Here is an 18,676-nt window from a genome sequence, read left to right on the forward strand (position 1 = left end):
TTTTGTCGTTTTGGGGAGTGTGATTCATTACTCTGCATTGACAGGTAAAGGAATATGTATATGTGTGTGTGTGTATATATATATATTCCCCCCCACCTCTATTGTGCTCCCTTTTAACTTTGATTACTACTACTTTTGAGACCAGGCAGACTCCTAATACATCTATGCAAGCAGTGTTTTTTTATTTGTTCATTTGGAAAAGACATAATGGTCTCAGAACCCATTGTATCCCCAACTGGGAACAGTGCTGCCTTATCCCATGAGCAGTGTGGATTTAGGCTATTTTAAAAATTTCATTACTGCTGGGTTGTGTTTAGTTTGATTTGGTTCAGAAGTTCTTATGTGAATTTCCACCCCCCCCCAAATAAAAACGTATATAAAATGAATACTTTTCTTACAGGGAGCAAGATATGAAATAATGGGGTCTAAAACTCACTTAGGCTAGGTCATGCTTTGCTTTACGGGAAGGTTTGGGTAATAGTGACAGTACAGTGGTGGTAATAGCGGTAGTTTGCTCTAGTAATACAGTTCTGTGTTTGGAAATGCAGCCGATCTGCCTATTGCTGTGAGGGGGATGGACAGCAATTTCATGAGACCGTGTGATTCCTCATCATTTGTTCGTTTATGGTCAATTAAAATACATCTTCAGATATTGTTGAGACCTTTTGGTGATTATTGTGTTGTTTATAAAATCAGTCAGCAAATGGTGTTTGTTTTCCCAATTGGTAGGAGCCCAAGATTAACAAGTATTATTGGGGAAAAGAAAAATTTGGAGAGCCATCTTGGTATTCCTTTTTATTTAGGGCTACCCACTTCTTTGTTGGGGGGTCTATAGGTCTTCAAGGGGAAAGGCCCAGGAGAGACTTTAGCCTTCTGCTGTGGGGGGGGGCGTGTCTGGGTGAACCCGGGGCATACCTTCACCCTTGGGCCCCTGAATAGGTGGTCTTCAGAACTTTCAGTGGCTCTTGGGCACTGGTTGGCTCCCTCTTTGGGGAAGTGTGGATTCCTAGAGTGCGTGCGGGTTGCAAGAGCTGTCCTGAGCTGTCCTGGGACTGATAGCTTAGTCATTGTGAAAGAATGTATAAGGCATCGGGTGGCCCCTGAATTCTCTGCCTGCCACATTTGTTTTCCCCAAAATAGAATTGTGTTTGAGGGTGAGAGCCCAGTTACTCGAACTCTGGCGGGGGGAGCACTTGGGGGGGGCTTGTACCTTTGCAGTCTTGTGGCTTCTCACATCCTCTCTCTCCCAGTCTTTCCCTCTCGCCTACGTGTCGCAATTCTGATGATTTTTGCAGCACACAGTTAATTTTTCTGCAGCATCTTGCTCAGCACACTGGCTTCCTTTATGTCTTAATGGGCGTCCGTCTTTCCTTTTCATGTCATTGATCCTCACTCCTGGCCCCCTCCACCTCCCTCCCTTTTGCTTATTGAATAGGTGCTTTTTTTTTTTAAAAACCTTAGATTATTATGAGCATCTTATTTATAGCAACAAATAAAAATACACAGGTCTTGATTGAATGCCAAGGCTGCAGTTCAATCTAGGAAGGTTTGTCTGCTATTCATAAACTGCTTAAGATGTTTTCTTGTAGTTTGTGACATAAGCAGAACGCTTTGATTTGGTTTCTTTCTACAGCTCCATTTTCAGTCCGGGAGCACACATTACTCTGCGTACAAAACGATTGAACACCAGATTGCAATTCAGGTAGGATATGCAAGAGATCCTGAAGTTTGATTTGTTAATATGTAGGTCTCTTGTGTCTTTTATCCTCCACCCTTTCCCCAACCGAGGTGATGATAATGATGGTGGTGATGATGATGATGGTGGGGATGATGATGATGATGGTGGTGGTGGTGGTGGTGGTTGATTCTTTGGGGGAGGTGGGAAGCAAAGAAGAAACAAGGGCAGAAGAAAAGCTGCTAAAATGATTTAAAGATAGAGAAAGCAGGAGAAACGTATCTTTTTTGGTCAAGAGCATCTTGATCAGGCATGATGGGCACACGGACGCCAGTTGGCTACTGTTTTTTGCTTCAGGAGGGGTCTTAAATTGGGAGTCAAATGAGGTGACAGAGTGTGAACGGGAAGAATTAAGGGGGATGAGATGGGAGAAGAGGCTGTGTGACAGCCAGAGAGTTGTTTCCGGTGGATCAAAATCATGTTAAGTGGCACTAAGAATATCACTTTTGACCTGATTGTTCTGAAATGTTGATTTCTCTCACACTTGTTGATATATGACACTGGAAGTGCTGGGAGGGAAAGGCAACGGAGCTTCTGCTGAGTGTCCTGTTTCCTGCTCACGTAGTACTTCCATTCTCTTAAATCCAAAGGCTAAACAAATCATGGACTAATATAGACTCAGAGCTGAACTGATGCCAACAGAGTGCAGTAGTGGAGGGAGACCAGACTAATACGATTTTCGTCTGTCTGCCTGGCCCTGGCCAGGATGGATGGACCTCATGGTGTAACTGATGGTGCCGAAACTTCTTGAGTCCTTCTGCTTCTGGGTTAACCCTTAGAGGGGAGGTGTTTGAAACTCGTGGGAGTGTTCAAGTCTGGCTTTGGGGTCCTCTCTCCTTGGAAGTTGGCGTCGCTCGGTGACAGCATTTCCATTCTTCCCTTGCGTGTGCAGATAGATAATTTGTGTGTGCGTATGTGGTCCACAGCCACATTGCATCTTTGTAGCTGTGCTGTTTCAAATTCAAATCTATAACTGCCTGGAGAAGACTTTCCAGTAGCCCTTTGCCCCAGGTCAATTGTGAATTATTCTGTCAGTGAAAAGTAGGACTCGGCAGACATGGTTATTCGGTTGGGGCCCTAATATTTTGTACTCATTTCAAGGTGACAGTAACTTATTTTAAAAATATTTTGATTCCTTCTGCAGTTGTGCTGCTGATCCATGTGTGTATTTTAGGGGAAAGTGCAGCTCTTTGATAGTGTCCCTCCACCCCTAGAGGTTTCCAAGGCTGCTGTTCTTGCTGGTCCTCTCCCTGGGGGACCCTTCTTCCTTTTGATGAACAGCACAGTAAATTTTGCTCCCGGAAAAGGGTACAGGCTCAGGGCTTGGATGGAGAACAAACCCAAACCCTAACCCATGGTAAATGGATGAGGAACAGTGTCCTGAGGCCCACGACTTCTCAGTAGAGTGCTGGGAAGTCCTACTGCCCGGGGTGTGGGAATTGTCGAGGTTGAATAGCATCATGGCCCTTATCTTGGTGTGGAAAGGCTGGCTGGGGCCATGTCACTGGGAGACCAGCCGAGACCAGAGCAGCTGTTGTGTCTTTACACCCGTTGCTGAAGCGTCCCTTGTTAGACCGGGCAGTTCATCTTTCTCCAAACCACCTGGCACGGTGCGGGCCATGTGAAGCGCGTTCTCAGGAGGAAAATGGAGTAAATTACAGAGCTCATTGTTTGGAGGACTGAAACCATTACTATTCCTCCATGAACAGGTAGTATTGTTCTTCCCTGCTTCTGTTTGCCGGGGCCTAATGCCCATGTGGGCAAACAGAGACACATTTTATGAGAGACCCAGCACCGCCATGCCTTTGAGTATTCATTCTCCCCCAATCTCTGCTAGACCAGGACAAGGGGAAGCCAAGAGGCATCTAGCTGTGATTGTAGTTTGATCATCAAAGGATAAATGGCAAACCAAAACAAAAGAAGCAAAGGGAAAGAAAGAGGAAACCTCAGACACAATAAAATTGTCCCGCAGGCATATGACAGCCAAGTAGCCACATCGCAGTGGAACGAGAGGATGGCCCTCCTTTGGTGCAGAGCGCAGCGGATGTCTTCCCTATCCCCCATTCTCCACTAAGGCTTACATGCGACGTGCTTGTCGGGGCAGAATTTTCTTCTCGGGAAATATAAGACTGTTTAGCCTTAATACATGCTGTATTTCAATCTGAGCTGAGCTGGTTGCTCTCCTAAGCTATACCCTAAAATAACCTCGAGTAGTATGACACCATGTATCACATGAGATTCCCACTCCTTTCCCTTCCCGTCCCTCCTGTAATCTCAGGACTTGGCCAAGTGCAGCGTTTATATGAATGGTTTCTGAGTGATTCTGTGCAATGGACATGAATTTGAGCAAACTCCAGGAGATAGTGGAGGACAGAGGAGCCTGGCACGCCGCAGTCCGTGGGGTCGCAAAGAGTCGGACGTGACTTAGTGACCAAACAACAACTGAGTGATTCTATAAAGGCGTCGTATTCTAAGAGATTTGGACACAATATCAATTGATGTGTTGGAAGCTTCCCCACTCTTGAGAATCTCCTAGCTCTTCTCAGTTTTGAAAAGACAAGAGCAGCACAGAAGCCGTATTCATCCTAAATGGTTAACACAAATATAATTGAAATACAAATTCAAGGGCCTTCAAAAAAAAGACATGGGTATTTAATTCTATGGACTTGTAGAGAGTTTTATGAAGTATAAGTACAGCACAGTATACAATGTAAGTACAGCACACTGCACAGAGTTTTAGTGGAGAGGTGGATGAACTTCTTCTTACTTCTGTCATCATGAAACCACCCTCCAGCTCAGTAGGTAGAATGGGGTGGAATGCTTTTTCCATAAAGGGCCAGACAGTAAATATTTTAGGCATTGTAGGCCAAACAATCTCTGTGGCAGTGTCTCAACTCTACTATTGTGTGTGAAAGCAGCCAAAAACAATACCTAAGGGAATAAGTGTAGGTGTAAGTGTAGGTGTAGGTGGGTCTCAATAAAGCTTTATTTATAAAAACAGTGGCTGGACTCGACCCATAGGCTGTAGTTTGTTGGGCCCTGCAAAACTGCAGTCTTGCTTATTCAGTTTTCCCCCACTGCTGACAAAACATCTTGCTATGGATTAGTTTCATCTATCACCATGGATTAGTTTTGCCTGCTTTTTTAGCGTCTTAGAAATGGGATTGTGTAGAATACAGTCTCATGTCTGGCTCTACTCAGCATTATGTGTGTGTTTCATCCCTGTTATTTCCTGTAGAATAGTTTGCTTTTTTTTTCAATGTCACTTAATATTCCACGATGCATGTGTCCTTTCTGTGCTTTAGGATATTTGGGTTCCTAATGGATATTTGTTCCTGCGTCTTGCTGTTACGAATGTAAGGCCCTAGTTACTTTCTCACCTGCATCTTTTGGAGGACTGTATGTGTTGGGTTCTGTTGTTCAGACTCAGGAGTAGACTGGGAGAGTAATATGTGCTTCGCTTGCATTGCCTTTTTAAGAGAGGCTTGAACTCTGGATTTCAAGTGATGCTATTTGAAATGCGCCAGCATAGTGGTGGTTGGGTATGAGTGATACATAGGAAGGGGAGCAGTAAAAAGATCTAAGTGGGGTCAGAGGCCCGTTTGCCCAAGCTCCAGTGGCCCCAGCTCCTGGGAACTCCTCCCACCGTCTCTGTTAACCCGGAAGAGAAGGTGCAGGCTGAGCGCAGAGGTGGACCCCGGGGTCCCCCTTTCCGTGCCTCCCAGGCGTACCCTGCAGTTGACGTGGATAATGGTTTAGGCACTATCTCCTCTGCCTCCCCAAAGAGAGCTCTTCCCACACTCCTTCCAACTCCCCGAGCAGTGTTGAGATCAAGGTCAGGACCCACAGAAGACATTTCCCTTGTTTTTCAAAAGGGCGACTTCAGAACCAATTAAGCCTTTGTTTTAAGAGTATTTTGGCCAAAGGTTGATGTTTTAACACCAAGTCAGATGTGATTTAGGAAAAAAACACTCCCCACGCAGCAAAAACAAACTGTGTAGACCTTTCTTGGTTGTTTTTCTTTTCGGATGTGAAGTGGTTTGTGTGTGTGTGTGTCTGTGTGCGTGCACAAAGACAACTAGGAGAGGATCCAGAAGAAATGGACCGTTTTATTTGTTTACACAGCTGAGCGGTGGAAATTCTGCAGTGGGTGTTGCTTTCCCTTTCATCCTCAGGCTTGCAGGCTTCCATCCGAGTTCCACCAGCCCATTCCCTTCTGCTTGGTCATAGAACTCATCTGCCATGATTCAGTGTGGCCCAAGGACTCTCCTTCGGAGCCTGGGTGCTTTGTGGAGCCAGCGAGAAAAAGGATACAAGTTGGAGAGTGTCCTTGTTCGCTTTTGGTCCTTTAGTCTTGAATGTGAACTTGACACGGAGTCTTGTCTGCGTCTTAACATTGTTAAGATTCCTGAGGTGCTGTGGCTCAGAGTCCATCTTTTTCCTCCACTACTGGATCCTTGGTGTTTGTAATGAAAATGGCCAGTGAACTGTACCAGTGGGTTTGGGTGGGATGTTTGAGAGGGCTTGGCCTTGCCCCAGTTCATGTTTCAAGCGGTCGTCTCTTGTGTTCGAGGCCCTCCCTTGCTCCACAAGTTGCCTGGCCTTTCAGGTTTCTTGAGGATTTGCTTCTTCACTGAGGAGCAAATCTGGGCTAAGAGGAAGAACTCGGAGAAGCAGCTTCAGTTCTTGGTCCAGTTCTTTAGTCCCATCACCAGACTGGCTGTGAGACTTCACGTCCACTTTCCACAAGGAATGCAGTTAGTGTGTGTTTATGTATGTGAAAGAGAGAGACAGACAGAGAGACTTAGATGCCATTTCACTAGAGTAATTTGACAAAGCCTCTGGCTACCAGTTTAACTCATTCAAAAGATTCATTCGTTTGCTGTAGTGGTGCATTTTAGCCTAATTGTCTAATTGAAGTCCACACCTCAGAAGTCTTGTTCATTCATTCAGAAATATTTATTGTGAATTATGTGTGTGCCAGGCCCCCAGGGAGTTCATCAGGGAGCTTCAATTCTAGTGATGATTTGGATACTGACTTATAAGTACCCCTCTTGGTCCGAAGATTTACATTTTTAATCAGGGTTCTGAGTTTCGCCTACCAAAGATTTGGAATTGCTGCCCCAGAGGCTTCTGAATCAGTCAATTGATCACTTATCTGCTGCTCAGTCATTTTCACTTGCCAAGTAAAAATTGACGGCTGGCCAAGTATTTGATGGGTAACTTTTTCTCGTTTTGATTGAGAAACTAGACTGCCCTTGGGTTCTGATGAGCTTTTGAGGCCTTTTTCCCCCCTGATTATTCAAGGAGAGCCAGATACTTTTGCATGGCTCATGAAGAGGCATTCCTTTGTGTGTGGTAGAGTAGCTTGGCCAGTGATGTGCTTGGTCTTAGGGATGAGAGGCAGTAGCAACAGCTGATAGTAATAGCAGTTCTGCTTATTGAATTCTCCTGACGCGTTTGGTCTGGTGTTAAGTGCTGGATGCAAATTATTTATTGATTCTTCATAATGACACAGAAGGAAACCCAAATGGTGTAGCTACTCTTTACCACCATTATCCCCGTTTTGTGAATCAGGAAATGTAGACTCAGACACCAGAGATGTTTTGCCCATAGATAGTCAGATGGTGATTGCAGCCATGAAATTAAAAGACGCTTACTCCTTGGAAGGAAAGTATGACCAACCTAGATAGCATATTCAGAAGCAGAGACATTACTTTGCCAACAAAGGTTCGTCTAGTCAAGGCTATGGTTTTCCCTGTGGTCATGTATGGATGTGAGAGTTGGACTGTGAAGAAAGCTGAGCGCCGAAGAATTGATGCTTCTGAACTGTGGTGTTGGAAAAGACTCTTGAGAGTCCCTTGGACTGCAAGGAGATCCAACCAGTCCATTCTGAAGGAGATCAGCCCTGGGATTTCTTTGGAAGGAATGATGCTAAAGCTGAAACTCCAGTACTTTGGCCACCTCATGCAAAGAGTTGACTCATTGGAAAAGACTGATGCTGGGAGGGATTGGGGGCAGGAGGAAAAGGGGACGATAGGATGAGATGGCTGGATGGCATCACCGACTCGATGGACATGAGTTTGAGTGAACTCCGGGAGTTGGTGTTGGACAGGGAGGCCTGGTGTGCTGCGATTCATGGAGTCACAAAGAATTGGACACACTGAGCGACTGAACTGAACTGAGTCAGGGAATTATGATTCAAATCTGGGCAGTCAGACTGGAGAGAGCCTGTACCACACAACCTCGTGCTGACTTCTCTCTGCTCAGAATATAATGCTCAGTAGGCCCTGGGGTTCCTAAAGCGGTGGTGACGAACTGGCTCTCTGGGCTATATACAGAGGAACCATCTGGGAGCTGCTCCGATATACAGAATCCTGGGGTTCAACCCCTTTGAGGTCCTCAATCATCACGAATGGTCTCTGTTTCACATATTGGAGCAAGCATCACCTGAGAAGTGCCAGGTGGGTTTGTTGAGACCCACATTGTGGCCCCGCCAGAGTTTCAGGTTCTGTACGTCTAGGTAGGTCCTGACATTGGCAGCTTTAGCAGATTTTCAGGTAAGATTGATGTCCCTTCTGTGACGATAGCACTTTGAGACCCACTGAGCAAGGGCAGCATTTCTAACTCTGGTTTCACATCACAGTCCCCAGGGGAGCGTTAAAGACAGTGTCCCCGCTGAGGGGGATGCTGAAATCTGTATCCCAGCCCACTCTTTGGGTGATTCTGATGCATGTTGTTACATGAGAACAACTGCTGTAAAATCTCTTGTTTGTTCGTTGGCTTATTTTAGCTTGACTCTTTCCCTGGCGGAGAAGAGACTGTTTGGGTTGAGAGTTCTAAAAGGATGTCCATTCAGTGGTGGGAGTCTTCTCTTTTGAGAGTTTCTTTACCAAGTAATCTTGGCGATGGTCATTGTCCTTTGAGTTGTTCAGTGCCAGTGAGAGAAGGAGGGACTCTGCTGTTCCTGTGTGAGGGCCTGTGGGAGCCTGAAGCTGAGGGGCCTGGCAGTCTTAAGTGCTGCTCAGACTTCCCTTGCTGTGAAAAGGCAGATGTGGAATCAGTCGTTCTGGGGTGGGGCCTGGGATTCTGCATTTCTGACACACTTCAAGAGGGACTAACGGTCTTGGACCCTAGAGCACTCTTGGGAGGGGAACAAAGGTAGAGTCTACTTTGAAAGACAAGGAAACTGAGGCACAAAGGGGCGAGTTGGTTTGCCCAAGGTCCCACCGCTTGGTGGAAACAGGGCTGAGAACAGGAATCCAGGGGTCCGACGGGGTTTAATGTCCATCTTTCAAGGAGAAGTTATCCTTTTGTCTGAGCCAAGAGCAGTTGCATTACATTGGCCAGATAAAAGAAAACAGTCCAGTTTTTACTTTCTGGTTTTTAACTTCTATCTGTTCTAATTGCATCACTGTATTTGTACGAGTTGAGATATTTGTATCTGTTCATTCTCCACCATATTAAGTCATTTGGGGCCCAGCCTGCATGGCCTCTAAGAGGGCTGATGAGGATACAGAGAGAAGGTCTGTTTGTTTTTGACTAGAGCAGCCAGAAAGGATGGACACAACTTCCATCAGCCATGTGTGTCCCTCTTTAGGACCGCAGCCAGTAGGTGTAAAGGTCTGGTCTGTGGCAGTCAGCTGGTTGCATTGTCTTAGTAACTTCATTTTGTTTAACATTTTTTGCAGCCCTTTATTTATTTACAGTTTTATATTAGAGCATAGTTGATGAGCAATGTTGTATTAGTCTCAGGTGTATAGCAAAGTGCATGTATCTATGCTTTTTCAAATTCTTTTTCCATTCAGCTTATTGTAGAATATTGAGTGGCGTTCTTGGCGCTATACAGCAGGACCTTGTTGGTTGTCTCTTTTGAATATAGCAGTGTGTACATGTCAATCCCAAACTCCCAAGCAGTGTGTGTGATCTTAGTTCCCTGAACAGGGATTGAACTCGGGGCTCCAGTAGTGAAAGCCCTGAGTCCTAACCATTGGACTGCCAGGGAATTCCTAGTAACTTCATTGTATAAGTTGCACTTTATAATAGCATTTGCTCTTTATAAAGTCCCTGAAAATCGTGGGGCCGTTTAGCTAAGCACAGACATTTCTAAGTGGGTTATGGTTGACATTTGCAGGCTTATCAAGCTTAGCACTTAATTTGTTTCTGGAGTTGAGTTTGGTTGCGTGGTATCACGTCCTGGTCAAACTGATAAGTGGCTGCAATTTTTTTTTTTTTGGAATCATTTCCCTTGGAATCTCAGGATACTCTTCTATTAAACAGAAATGGAAGGCCATTCTTCCTGAAGGTTCTGCCAAAACCTTTGGGGGGTTGGCAGGTTAATATTTTAATGAGTAATACATTGAGACTTTAAAAATATGTAAAGCCTAAAAGTAGGCAAAGGTACTATATATTTGTCTTTGGCATGTTACAAAATGAAACATGAGAACTGAGTATTTGTGGACTCTCTGAACCATCTTCACAAAACAGTGTTTTGAGGTGCCAGCCGGAAAGACACTTGGTTGCACCAGCTTCTACACTGATTGAGGCCCAGGCCGGATATTGGCATGTCTTTGTGGGCTGGATGAGATATGACGCCTTAGTGCAGGCTTCTCCACCACAGCACTCTATTGACATTTTGGACTGGATGATTCTTTGTTGCACAGGAGACTGTCCTGTGCATGCCAGGATGTTTGCTTAGCACTGGCCCTGGCCTCTACTCTCTGCATGCCACTAGCACCCAACAAAAACGCCATGGCCAAAAATGTCTATAGATCTTGCCAAATGTCCCCTGGGGGCCCAGATTGCACCTGGTTGAGAACCATGGAGCTCAGTTTATCAGCATAGAGTGAGCACCCTTCTATTAAGGCTATGGGAGCATTAGCTTTGCATGTTAAAGGGACAGGTACAAGTGTGTTCAGCTCATGCTTCTGGAGTCAGATAACCTGGGTTCAGATCCAGTTTCTGCCAGACCTCCATTTCCTAATCTGCAAAATGGGAATGATGCTATTAATAATAGTGCCTGTTTTCAGAGGTGGTGGGGAGATGAAGTACCATCAGGTCTGTGATGAGGTGGGCAGGGCAGTGGCACACAGACTGATACATACAAGCAGCTGTTTTTAACTGAGAACTATGTGAAGTACTCGTTTATAGATTTCGAATCTGCCTTATTCCGGCATGCGTTGTATATTTTTTATTTCCTGTCAAGAATATCACACATGATAAATTTGATAACGTGGACTATCTTTGCTGGGTAACAGAGATTTATGACTCCTATTGGTTGCTGTTTACATTTCTCTTATGTCATTTGAAAATCCTGCCTTGTCCTGGTAGCATTTTTCTGAGGTTGTGTCTTACTCCTCGTTGTCTCCTTAGAGCGCCGTGCAGGAATGCCTGGGCGTAGTAGGTACGCGGCAGGGGAGTGTGTTTACATACTGCATACTGTGGGCAGAAAGGGAACAGAGTATACGAGTTTGCATTTTTTTTCAAAACATTCTGTTTCACAGCATTAGAGGCCAGTATGTATATTTTTTAGTACTCATCCAAATAATTTGAGATAGGCCTTCAATCCCTATGTAAACTTGATTTTCTTTCCCAGGTATCTCATGTTTTGATTTCAGTTCTCCTTCAGCACATGAATTTGTACCCTGTCTTAATGACTGTGGCATTGCTGAAATAATGGATAAGCATAGTTGGGCTGGTTTATATGTATGTGATTGTCTTCTAATTTTCAAGATGCTTGGAGTTTAGTTAACTTATTATTACTATTTTTAATGACAAGTAGTGTTATCCACTGGATTATAACATTTTTTCAGACTTTGACAGTTGTCATGGATTCTTGCCGGGAACTTACCAAAAAAAAAAAAAATCATTAAACAAGCATTTTCCTTCTTGTAGATACATGAGCTTGCGCGAGCAAATTTGTTCCTTTCTATTCCCAAACCTTGTGCCTCCCTGAATTTTGAGGTTTCGATGTGACACTAGAATAATAAAGAACTTTGGTTGACAGTCAGAAATTGTTCAAGGCTTGAAAATGAATGTGTGTGTGGTAGTAGCCCGTTCTTGGGGCGGCAGGAAGGTGACTAGGGCTTTGGTGAGGCTACCCTGTAGGGAAGATAGTCTTGTGTCAATAGTTTTTAAGTTGATTCAGTAAGCATTGCTGATGATTGAAATTGAAGAATTGTGAAGACAATTCGTCTTGAGGAACAGAGAGCTGAGAGTGTGCGTCGAGCTGCTGGGAGCAGACATTGACATACGGGCCGTCATCAAACTAATTGTTGTTTGAATTACCTGTTATGATCCAATGACAAATCTGCCTTGCTCCTGCCACTGGAGCAGAAAATGTAGCTTGAATTGGCGTGATGTTAGCAAGTGTAAACTGTACTTCAACAAGATGGATAAACCCAATTATGGGGCAGACCTGTAGAGAGAAAATCCATTTAAATCTCGTAATGTTAAGCAGAGCTGTGTTTAATTCATTTGGACCAATTTGGGAATGATGTATGAGTGTTGGTGAGCATTAGTCAACGGGGGGACCGCTTGGAGGGAAGGGATGTGCGGATGCTGCTGGCCACTTGGGGAGGCAGCTGGGGTGTCGTCTCAGCAGCCTGCACTAATGGCGAGGAAAGGCAGAAATGACAAAACGATGTACTAACTGCCGTCCGCAGAGCAGCGCTGTGTAAATGAACCAATAAGGAAAACATGTGAAGCAGAAATGAGAGGAGGTGTTTTTCCTAAATGCTGCTGACAGTCCAAAATATAAAGGAAATTTGAGGTTCCTCTTCTGTGTTTCCAGCTCCCCAATATCCTTGTGGGTTTTTCCAAGCCTTGTAGTAGGAAGCCTAGAAAATGCTCTTTCTAGTTCTTGGATGATGATTTAAGAGAGGAAAAGAGAGCGAGAGAGAAAGAGGGGAAAAAGAACAGCTAAGTTTAAATTGATAATCTTGGGGCATTTGATTCTCTGCTGGAAAGCAGTTAAGAGGGCATGATTATTCTGAAATGCATATAGGGTGCATATCTGGAAGAGAGTTTGAAAGGGCTTGTCTATTTAGACTTTTCTATTATTTTAAAATAGTTATTGAGCGGTAACCCAGCTTTGTGTGTTGTGGGTGCTCAGTATCTACTGGTGAGGTATTCACTGAACATTGGACTTTAGAAAAGTAGAATTTAGAGCTAAAGACTGGTGTTCCCACAACTCAGACTCATTAGGATCTATAAGGACTTTGTCTTCTGGATTTGCCCAGTAGTTTGCATTCCTAGGAATTTTATGATTTATAACTAAAGATTCCTGATGTTACCGCCCCCGCCCCCACCCCCGGTGTTGGTTTGGTCCAGGGCGTTCTTAGAAGACTCCAGTTAGCTTCCTTTTGTTTTGGGAGGAGTTGGTAAAGCCTCCCATTGAGTCTGTTATTGTTTGGTTTTTCTCTTTTGGTTTTGGGTTACTTCTTTCTTTCTTTTGTGGAGTAGACTGGACTTGGACTCTTGGCTTGTTGAAAGGAGCATTTGAAAGACTGGAGTGTGTAAGGAGCTTAGCAGTGAACCACCAAGAAATTCATGGTTGTGCACTCCTGCCCCCAGCCCGTAGATCTGACCATTGGGAGTGCTGGTGTAAATGAAGGTTAAAGTCCTAGGAGGTTTTTTTTTTTCCTGTAACTGGGGTACAGTTCATTGTATATGGTTGTGGTATATACACTGAGTGTCCATTCCAGGCAATCTTTTTTCCCCAGAGGCAAATTTACTACGATTTTGCTTCCTTTCTTCAACTCCATTGAAGAACCAATCTCAGGATGATGATAAAAAATTAAGACTTTACCAGTATGACCCGATACTGAGTCTGAATATTCTGAACTAGTTTAGCAATAGAATTTAGGCAGAACACTTTGAGATAATTTAAACTGTCATCTCCACCAAAACCCACCAGCACAGTGAAGCCGTCAGGTTGACCTGCCTGTGGGTAGACCTCCCAGTAATTTCAAAATAAGTAATGCAGCTAAATGAATTTGGGAGAAACATCAAGATGGGCTTCTGAATCTGAACGAAGTTTCTTCGCACTCAAAGAAGGAGCATCCTTTGCATTCCATGAGTTTTATGGGGGCTCTGTCTGCTTTGGCTCGAAAGCGCTTTCAAGATTTATACTCCTGAGGGTGGGGTATAGACAGTGTACACTGGGCAGGCAATGAATCAGGGGGTTTTGGAAAATAGACTCTTAAAGAAAAGAAAAAAGCGTCTATCGAGTGGGCAGAATGGCCTGTTCGTGTTAGGGGTAAGTCTTTTCAGGATCCTGGAGGCTTGCTTTCTTGACTAACTTGTCCCTTTCTGAACAGAATGGAGCTGAAATCTGGCAGTCATGTGCGCAAAGGGGCATTTTTGTGATTTTGATTAGATTCTAAGATATAGTAAAAGACCTAGAAACACTTAAAATATGGTACAAAAATGAAATAGATAATATCAACTCTTTAGCTTAAAATTATTTTCTGTAGAATTAAAAAATTATGGTATCAAGTTCTCGATAAGAGATTAATTGATGTATGCAATCTATAAGACAATTCAGGAGATGTTTCAGGATTTAGAGAGTTCTTCGTTTGGTTTTTATCCTTAAAATCGAAAGCAAACCTCCCTTCTTCTCTCCTCTTGGTCTCCAGTCACTTAGTTTTTATTTTGGAATCCAGAAGCATTTCTTACTCATTGCTGCAGAAGCCAAGAATTTTCCTGTTAATTAAAAAAAAAAACCCTCACTGACCCAACGTAGGCAGGCAATTTTTGTGTGTGTGTGTGAAAGAGAACTTAAAGGAATGTTCTAAAATGATCCCAAGCTCAAAAGGATGTGTTTAGCAAACCACCAATGTGGTTTGTGCTCCCGATTTTGTTTTGTGTTGTTTTAAAAAACTTGTCACTTGTCACATTTTCACACTGGTGAGTGAACACAGATGACAAATGTCTCCCCACAGAAAACCTGACGTGTGAGGCCATTTGTGTCTGAAGGATTGGCACTCAGGGTTTCTAGAGGAAAAGGCTTCAGTCACATGGTAGACCCTTTTTCCTTGGAGGGGGTCCCCTTGCCTGCCCTGCCCCCCAACCAAAAAAGGCAACTAAAAAAAAAAAAGCTGTGTTTCACTCTGGTGGCTTTTTAGTTGGGTTACATTTGCCAGTTTATCTTCATCAAAAAATAAATCTGAATATACTTATCATTTCCCCAGAAGCACGCTACTCCTGCTATGATTTTGTCATTTTAGGAGAGTGTAGGAAAAGCACCAAAATCCTCATTGTAGGCTGAGTTGGGTGTCCTGCGTCCACAACTGTTTTTGAAAAAAATTATTTATTATTTGGCTGCACTGGGTCTTTGTTGCAGCCTGTGGGGTCTAGTTCCCTGACCAAGGATCGAACCTAGGACCCATGCATTGGGTGTGTGGAGTCCTAACCACTGGACCACCAGGGAGGTTCCTTTTTTAAAAAAAAAATAATAATAGCGAGAGTTATCTAGTGTTTTCTTCTTCTGCTCTTATTGGAATTTTTGGCCCAAATGCTTCTCTCCGGGTCCCTGGTTTTGCATAGCAGTTAAAGGAGCCCCGACAGTGACTTGCACGTGACGGGAACGGATGAGCTGACATGTAGAAAGTGCACACACGAAACCACATGCCCCATGCAAAGCAGATATGGTTTTGATTTCGACCTCCGTGGTTCTGTTATCGTTGCTTTTTCCGTGAGAGTGGATTTTTATCTTTCGACCGACTTCTGGTTCCCTTCATGGTTTGTGGTTTCTAGTTGCCATCACGGCTTGTCAACTTGGCTGCTTGGGAACCAGAGGTACCAGGGTTTCTGGGTTGTGGGAGTCTGAGGACAGGGAGCCTGGGGATGGCTTTCTCCAGGAATATTGAGATTGAAGATCTTGCCTGGAGCCCCGGTGCCCTGGCAAGTGGCTACAGAGCCATTGTTCCCGTCCTGGTCACAGGCTCCCCACCTGGGGCTTCTCCTCTTTCTTTCTGTGTTAGTTATGTAAGGCCTCTAAGGACTATTTTGGAAACATCTAGACCAACTTGTGATTGATCTTCCTGTTCTCTGAATTTCCTCCGATTCTCTTGCTCTCTCCTCTTGTCTCCTTTGGCAGGAAGTATTTTTTTCCTCATTAACGAGTTTCCAGGTCAGAATTTCCCATCATGTATGAACTTTTCTTTATCCCAGCATTTGATTTCCACCCCTTTCTGTTTCTTGATTTTGTTATTTTACATAAAGCCGAAAAGTTTTAAATTGGGCAGATGGCTTCGTGGCTCCGTGCCTCAATTTTCGCATCTGTGGAAAATGGGTTTCATAAGCAGGCTTGCCTACTGTGTGGGTTTTTGTGAGATGCTGCAAGGAGATTTAGTCCAGCTCTTGGTCCATGAGAAAGGTTACGTGGTGTCATTACTGTTGCCAATTGGGTGTCCTGGGAAACCCATCAGCCCCAGGCAAACGGGGATAGTGGATCACCCTGGCCACACTGCTGTTAACACTCTTGCCGAGGTGACAAGTGGTGATGTACTGTATCACACACCTTTTTCTGCTTTTTCTTCCCCCCTTGCCGACAAAAGAATCTGGCTCTGAGTGACTTCTCCTGTAAGAGAGTGGGTCGAGTCAGGAGGCCAGAATATCTTTTGAAGAGCCCTAGGGTGGAAGAGTCTGTTTTGTGACATAATTTATCTCCCTGGGGAGGGCAGACAAAAAACCGATCGGGAGACTGGACTTCGAATTATTCAGCTTCTGATGGGCATGAAATTAGTGACAGCAAGACAGGAATTTGTGGCCTTTTAGTCCTAGGGCCTGCTCTCTGGGCAAATTTCTATTGCTTTGAACTTCATTAAAGAACATAGATTTTAAAAGGCATCTTTTTGGGGCCTTGAAAGGCAGAGGGGCTGGCTCCTGGCTTGTGGACCCAATAACACTTACTTCTTTCTTTCTTTATAAGGGAGTTTCCTAGGGCCGCTGTGGTCAGGCTGTTGTTTGTCTGGATTTGTAATAAGCGTGTAACAGCCCCCTCCTCCTGCACTTTGCCTCAGAGACAAGCAACCCTAATGGGTTACTGAGGGCAAGAGGCCTGAAAAGCCTGTGATTGGAAACCAGCTGCTCCGGGACTCTGGGTGCCAGCACCCATGGGGGAAGCGGGTAGCATCTCTGCAGTTGAGTCCCTGCCCACAACACAGGTCCCCTCGCTGGAACTTTCCTGGGAGGTTCTCCTGGGCACAAAATCTGCTAGTGGACGAACTCAGGTCTGTTCACACTTCTACTTGGGCAAAAGTGATACAGCCAGGAGCTTGTCCGGGTGATTTATTCTCAGTGGAGGTTCAGAAATGACATTGGTTCTCCCAATTGGCTTGACAGCAGCCATTGTTTCTAACACCTCCTGGTTCCGGAAGGTCCAGTTCAAACCTCCCTGTTTTGCAGGAGGTCAAATTGACACACAGGGCTGGGAGACTGCTCTGTTATCATGGCTCTCTCTCTTGAGCTTTTTCAGAGGCCAAAATGAAAAGAGACAGTGAAATATGAGAAGTCAGAAATCAGTCGGTGGACTTTTTTTTGGCTTTGGGAGGTGTAAAACAATGAATGAGTGGGTTTACACTCTCCGGCCCTTCCACCTCCCTTGAAAAAAAAAAAAAAGACTTGTATTGAGCAGATTTGTTCATTAGAAAGGTATGGAATTTTTGTTGGTGTTGGCCAGACCTTTGTAGCTGGTCAGTGGCCTTGGGCTGCAGAGGTGCTTGCATTTTTCCTGCCTCCTTCCTCTGTCGTTGGTAGCATCCTGGCTGGTGCTATAGCGTTTATCCAGAGCAGTGCTGGACCTTTTTAATTGGTCAGTGCCCCTAAGTGATGATTTATTCCATACCTCTCAGAAATGTCTTAATTTACTTCATCTAATAGTTTTGCCTCCTTTCTCTGCCCCCCTCCCCCCAAATTAACACCAATCGCAAAACTCTTTCCCCAGGCAGCACTTGGTGAGGCAAGGCATTTTCCTCTAGGGAGGACTTTGTCTTTGGGAAGGCAGTAGGGAAGAATTAATTAAGGCAGAGGATGCAGCTTCATAATTAGAGTGAGGGGTCCAGGAGCTCAGAACACAGCTAGGTTTGAAGACACTGCATTGTCTGGCTGTGCAGAGCTTTCTTCTCTGGGTCTCAGTTTGCTCATCTGTGTAATGCCTCCATAGGACGTGCACGGTGGTGGGAAACTGTGAAAGTGCCTTTTTAACAGGAGTTCAACAATTTTTGCTGTAAAAAGAAGACATTCTAGATGATGGATGAGGGCTCGGGCACTCAAGTTAGACACAGCTGAGATCTCAAATCACACCCATTTAGCGCATGCAGGGTCTTGGCCAGTTCTGGAACCTCCCTAACCACAGCACTTTTATCTATAAAACAGGAACAAAAGGGATCTCAGAAGATTAAACAGGAAAACATGCATACAGTGGCCAGTGCTAAGTATGGATCTGCAGTGGTTACTTTTATTTAAAGGGGATGGTGTCTGTCTGCCTACCAGGTTCTAACTCTTGCTGAGGTACCAGTTCATTTTGCTGCTAATGAAGGTGAGTGGACAGGCATCTTGGTTGATTTTCATGCCATCTTTTCTGGTTACATTGTTTCTGCTTCTCAGAAGTATCAAGAGATGAACTGGATTCTCCTTGTCAAATAGGTATTAAAAAGAGGACTTACAGCTTCAGGATCATTCTATAGCAGGAGACAAATTCATTTTGCTGCTCAGGTTTTAACTCGTGTTTTCGTTGTTCCCCTCCCCCCAACCACATACATAAACACATACATTGATTTCTTTCTTTTTTTTCTTGTATTACTACAAGGATCAGTTTCTTCTGGCTTAATTCCAGAAATAACATGCCTGTCTTTTTTCATCGTTGAAGAAAAACAGTCCGAAGGCACTATAATTCCTTAAATTGGATTTCAATTCTTGATCCCCTTATGTTCGGTA

The 18,676-nt window shown here is 44.4% G+C and overlaps 1 protein-coding gene across 37 annotated transcripts in view; it reads left to right on the forward strand.

Moving 5' to 3' along the window:
• TCF7L2 (transcription factor 7 like 2) overlaps window positions 1-18,676 on the forward strand; it is a 202,378-nt gene that overhangs the window by 12,339 nt on the left and 171,363 nt on the right. For 25 of the 37 annotated variants that reach the window (XM_024985742.2, XM_024985748.2, XM_024985747.2 and 22 more), the window contains 1 exon segment: window positions 1,634-1,702. The exons of the other annotated variants lie outside the window; for them this stretch is intronic. In XM_024985742.2, the coding sequence (XP_024841510.1) occupies window positions 1,634-1,702 (69 nt within the window). 37 annotated transcript variants of the gene reach the window in all.

The sequence above is a fragment of the Bos taurus genome, chromosome 26, assembly GCF_002263795.3.
Source record: "Bos taurus isolate L1 Dominette 01449 registration number 42190680 breed Hereford chromosome 26, ARS-UCD2.0, whole genome shotgun sequence".
In the NCBI taxonomy this organism is placed as follows: Eukaryota; Metazoa; Chordata; class Mammalia; order Artiodactyla; family Bovidae; genus Bos; species Bos taurus.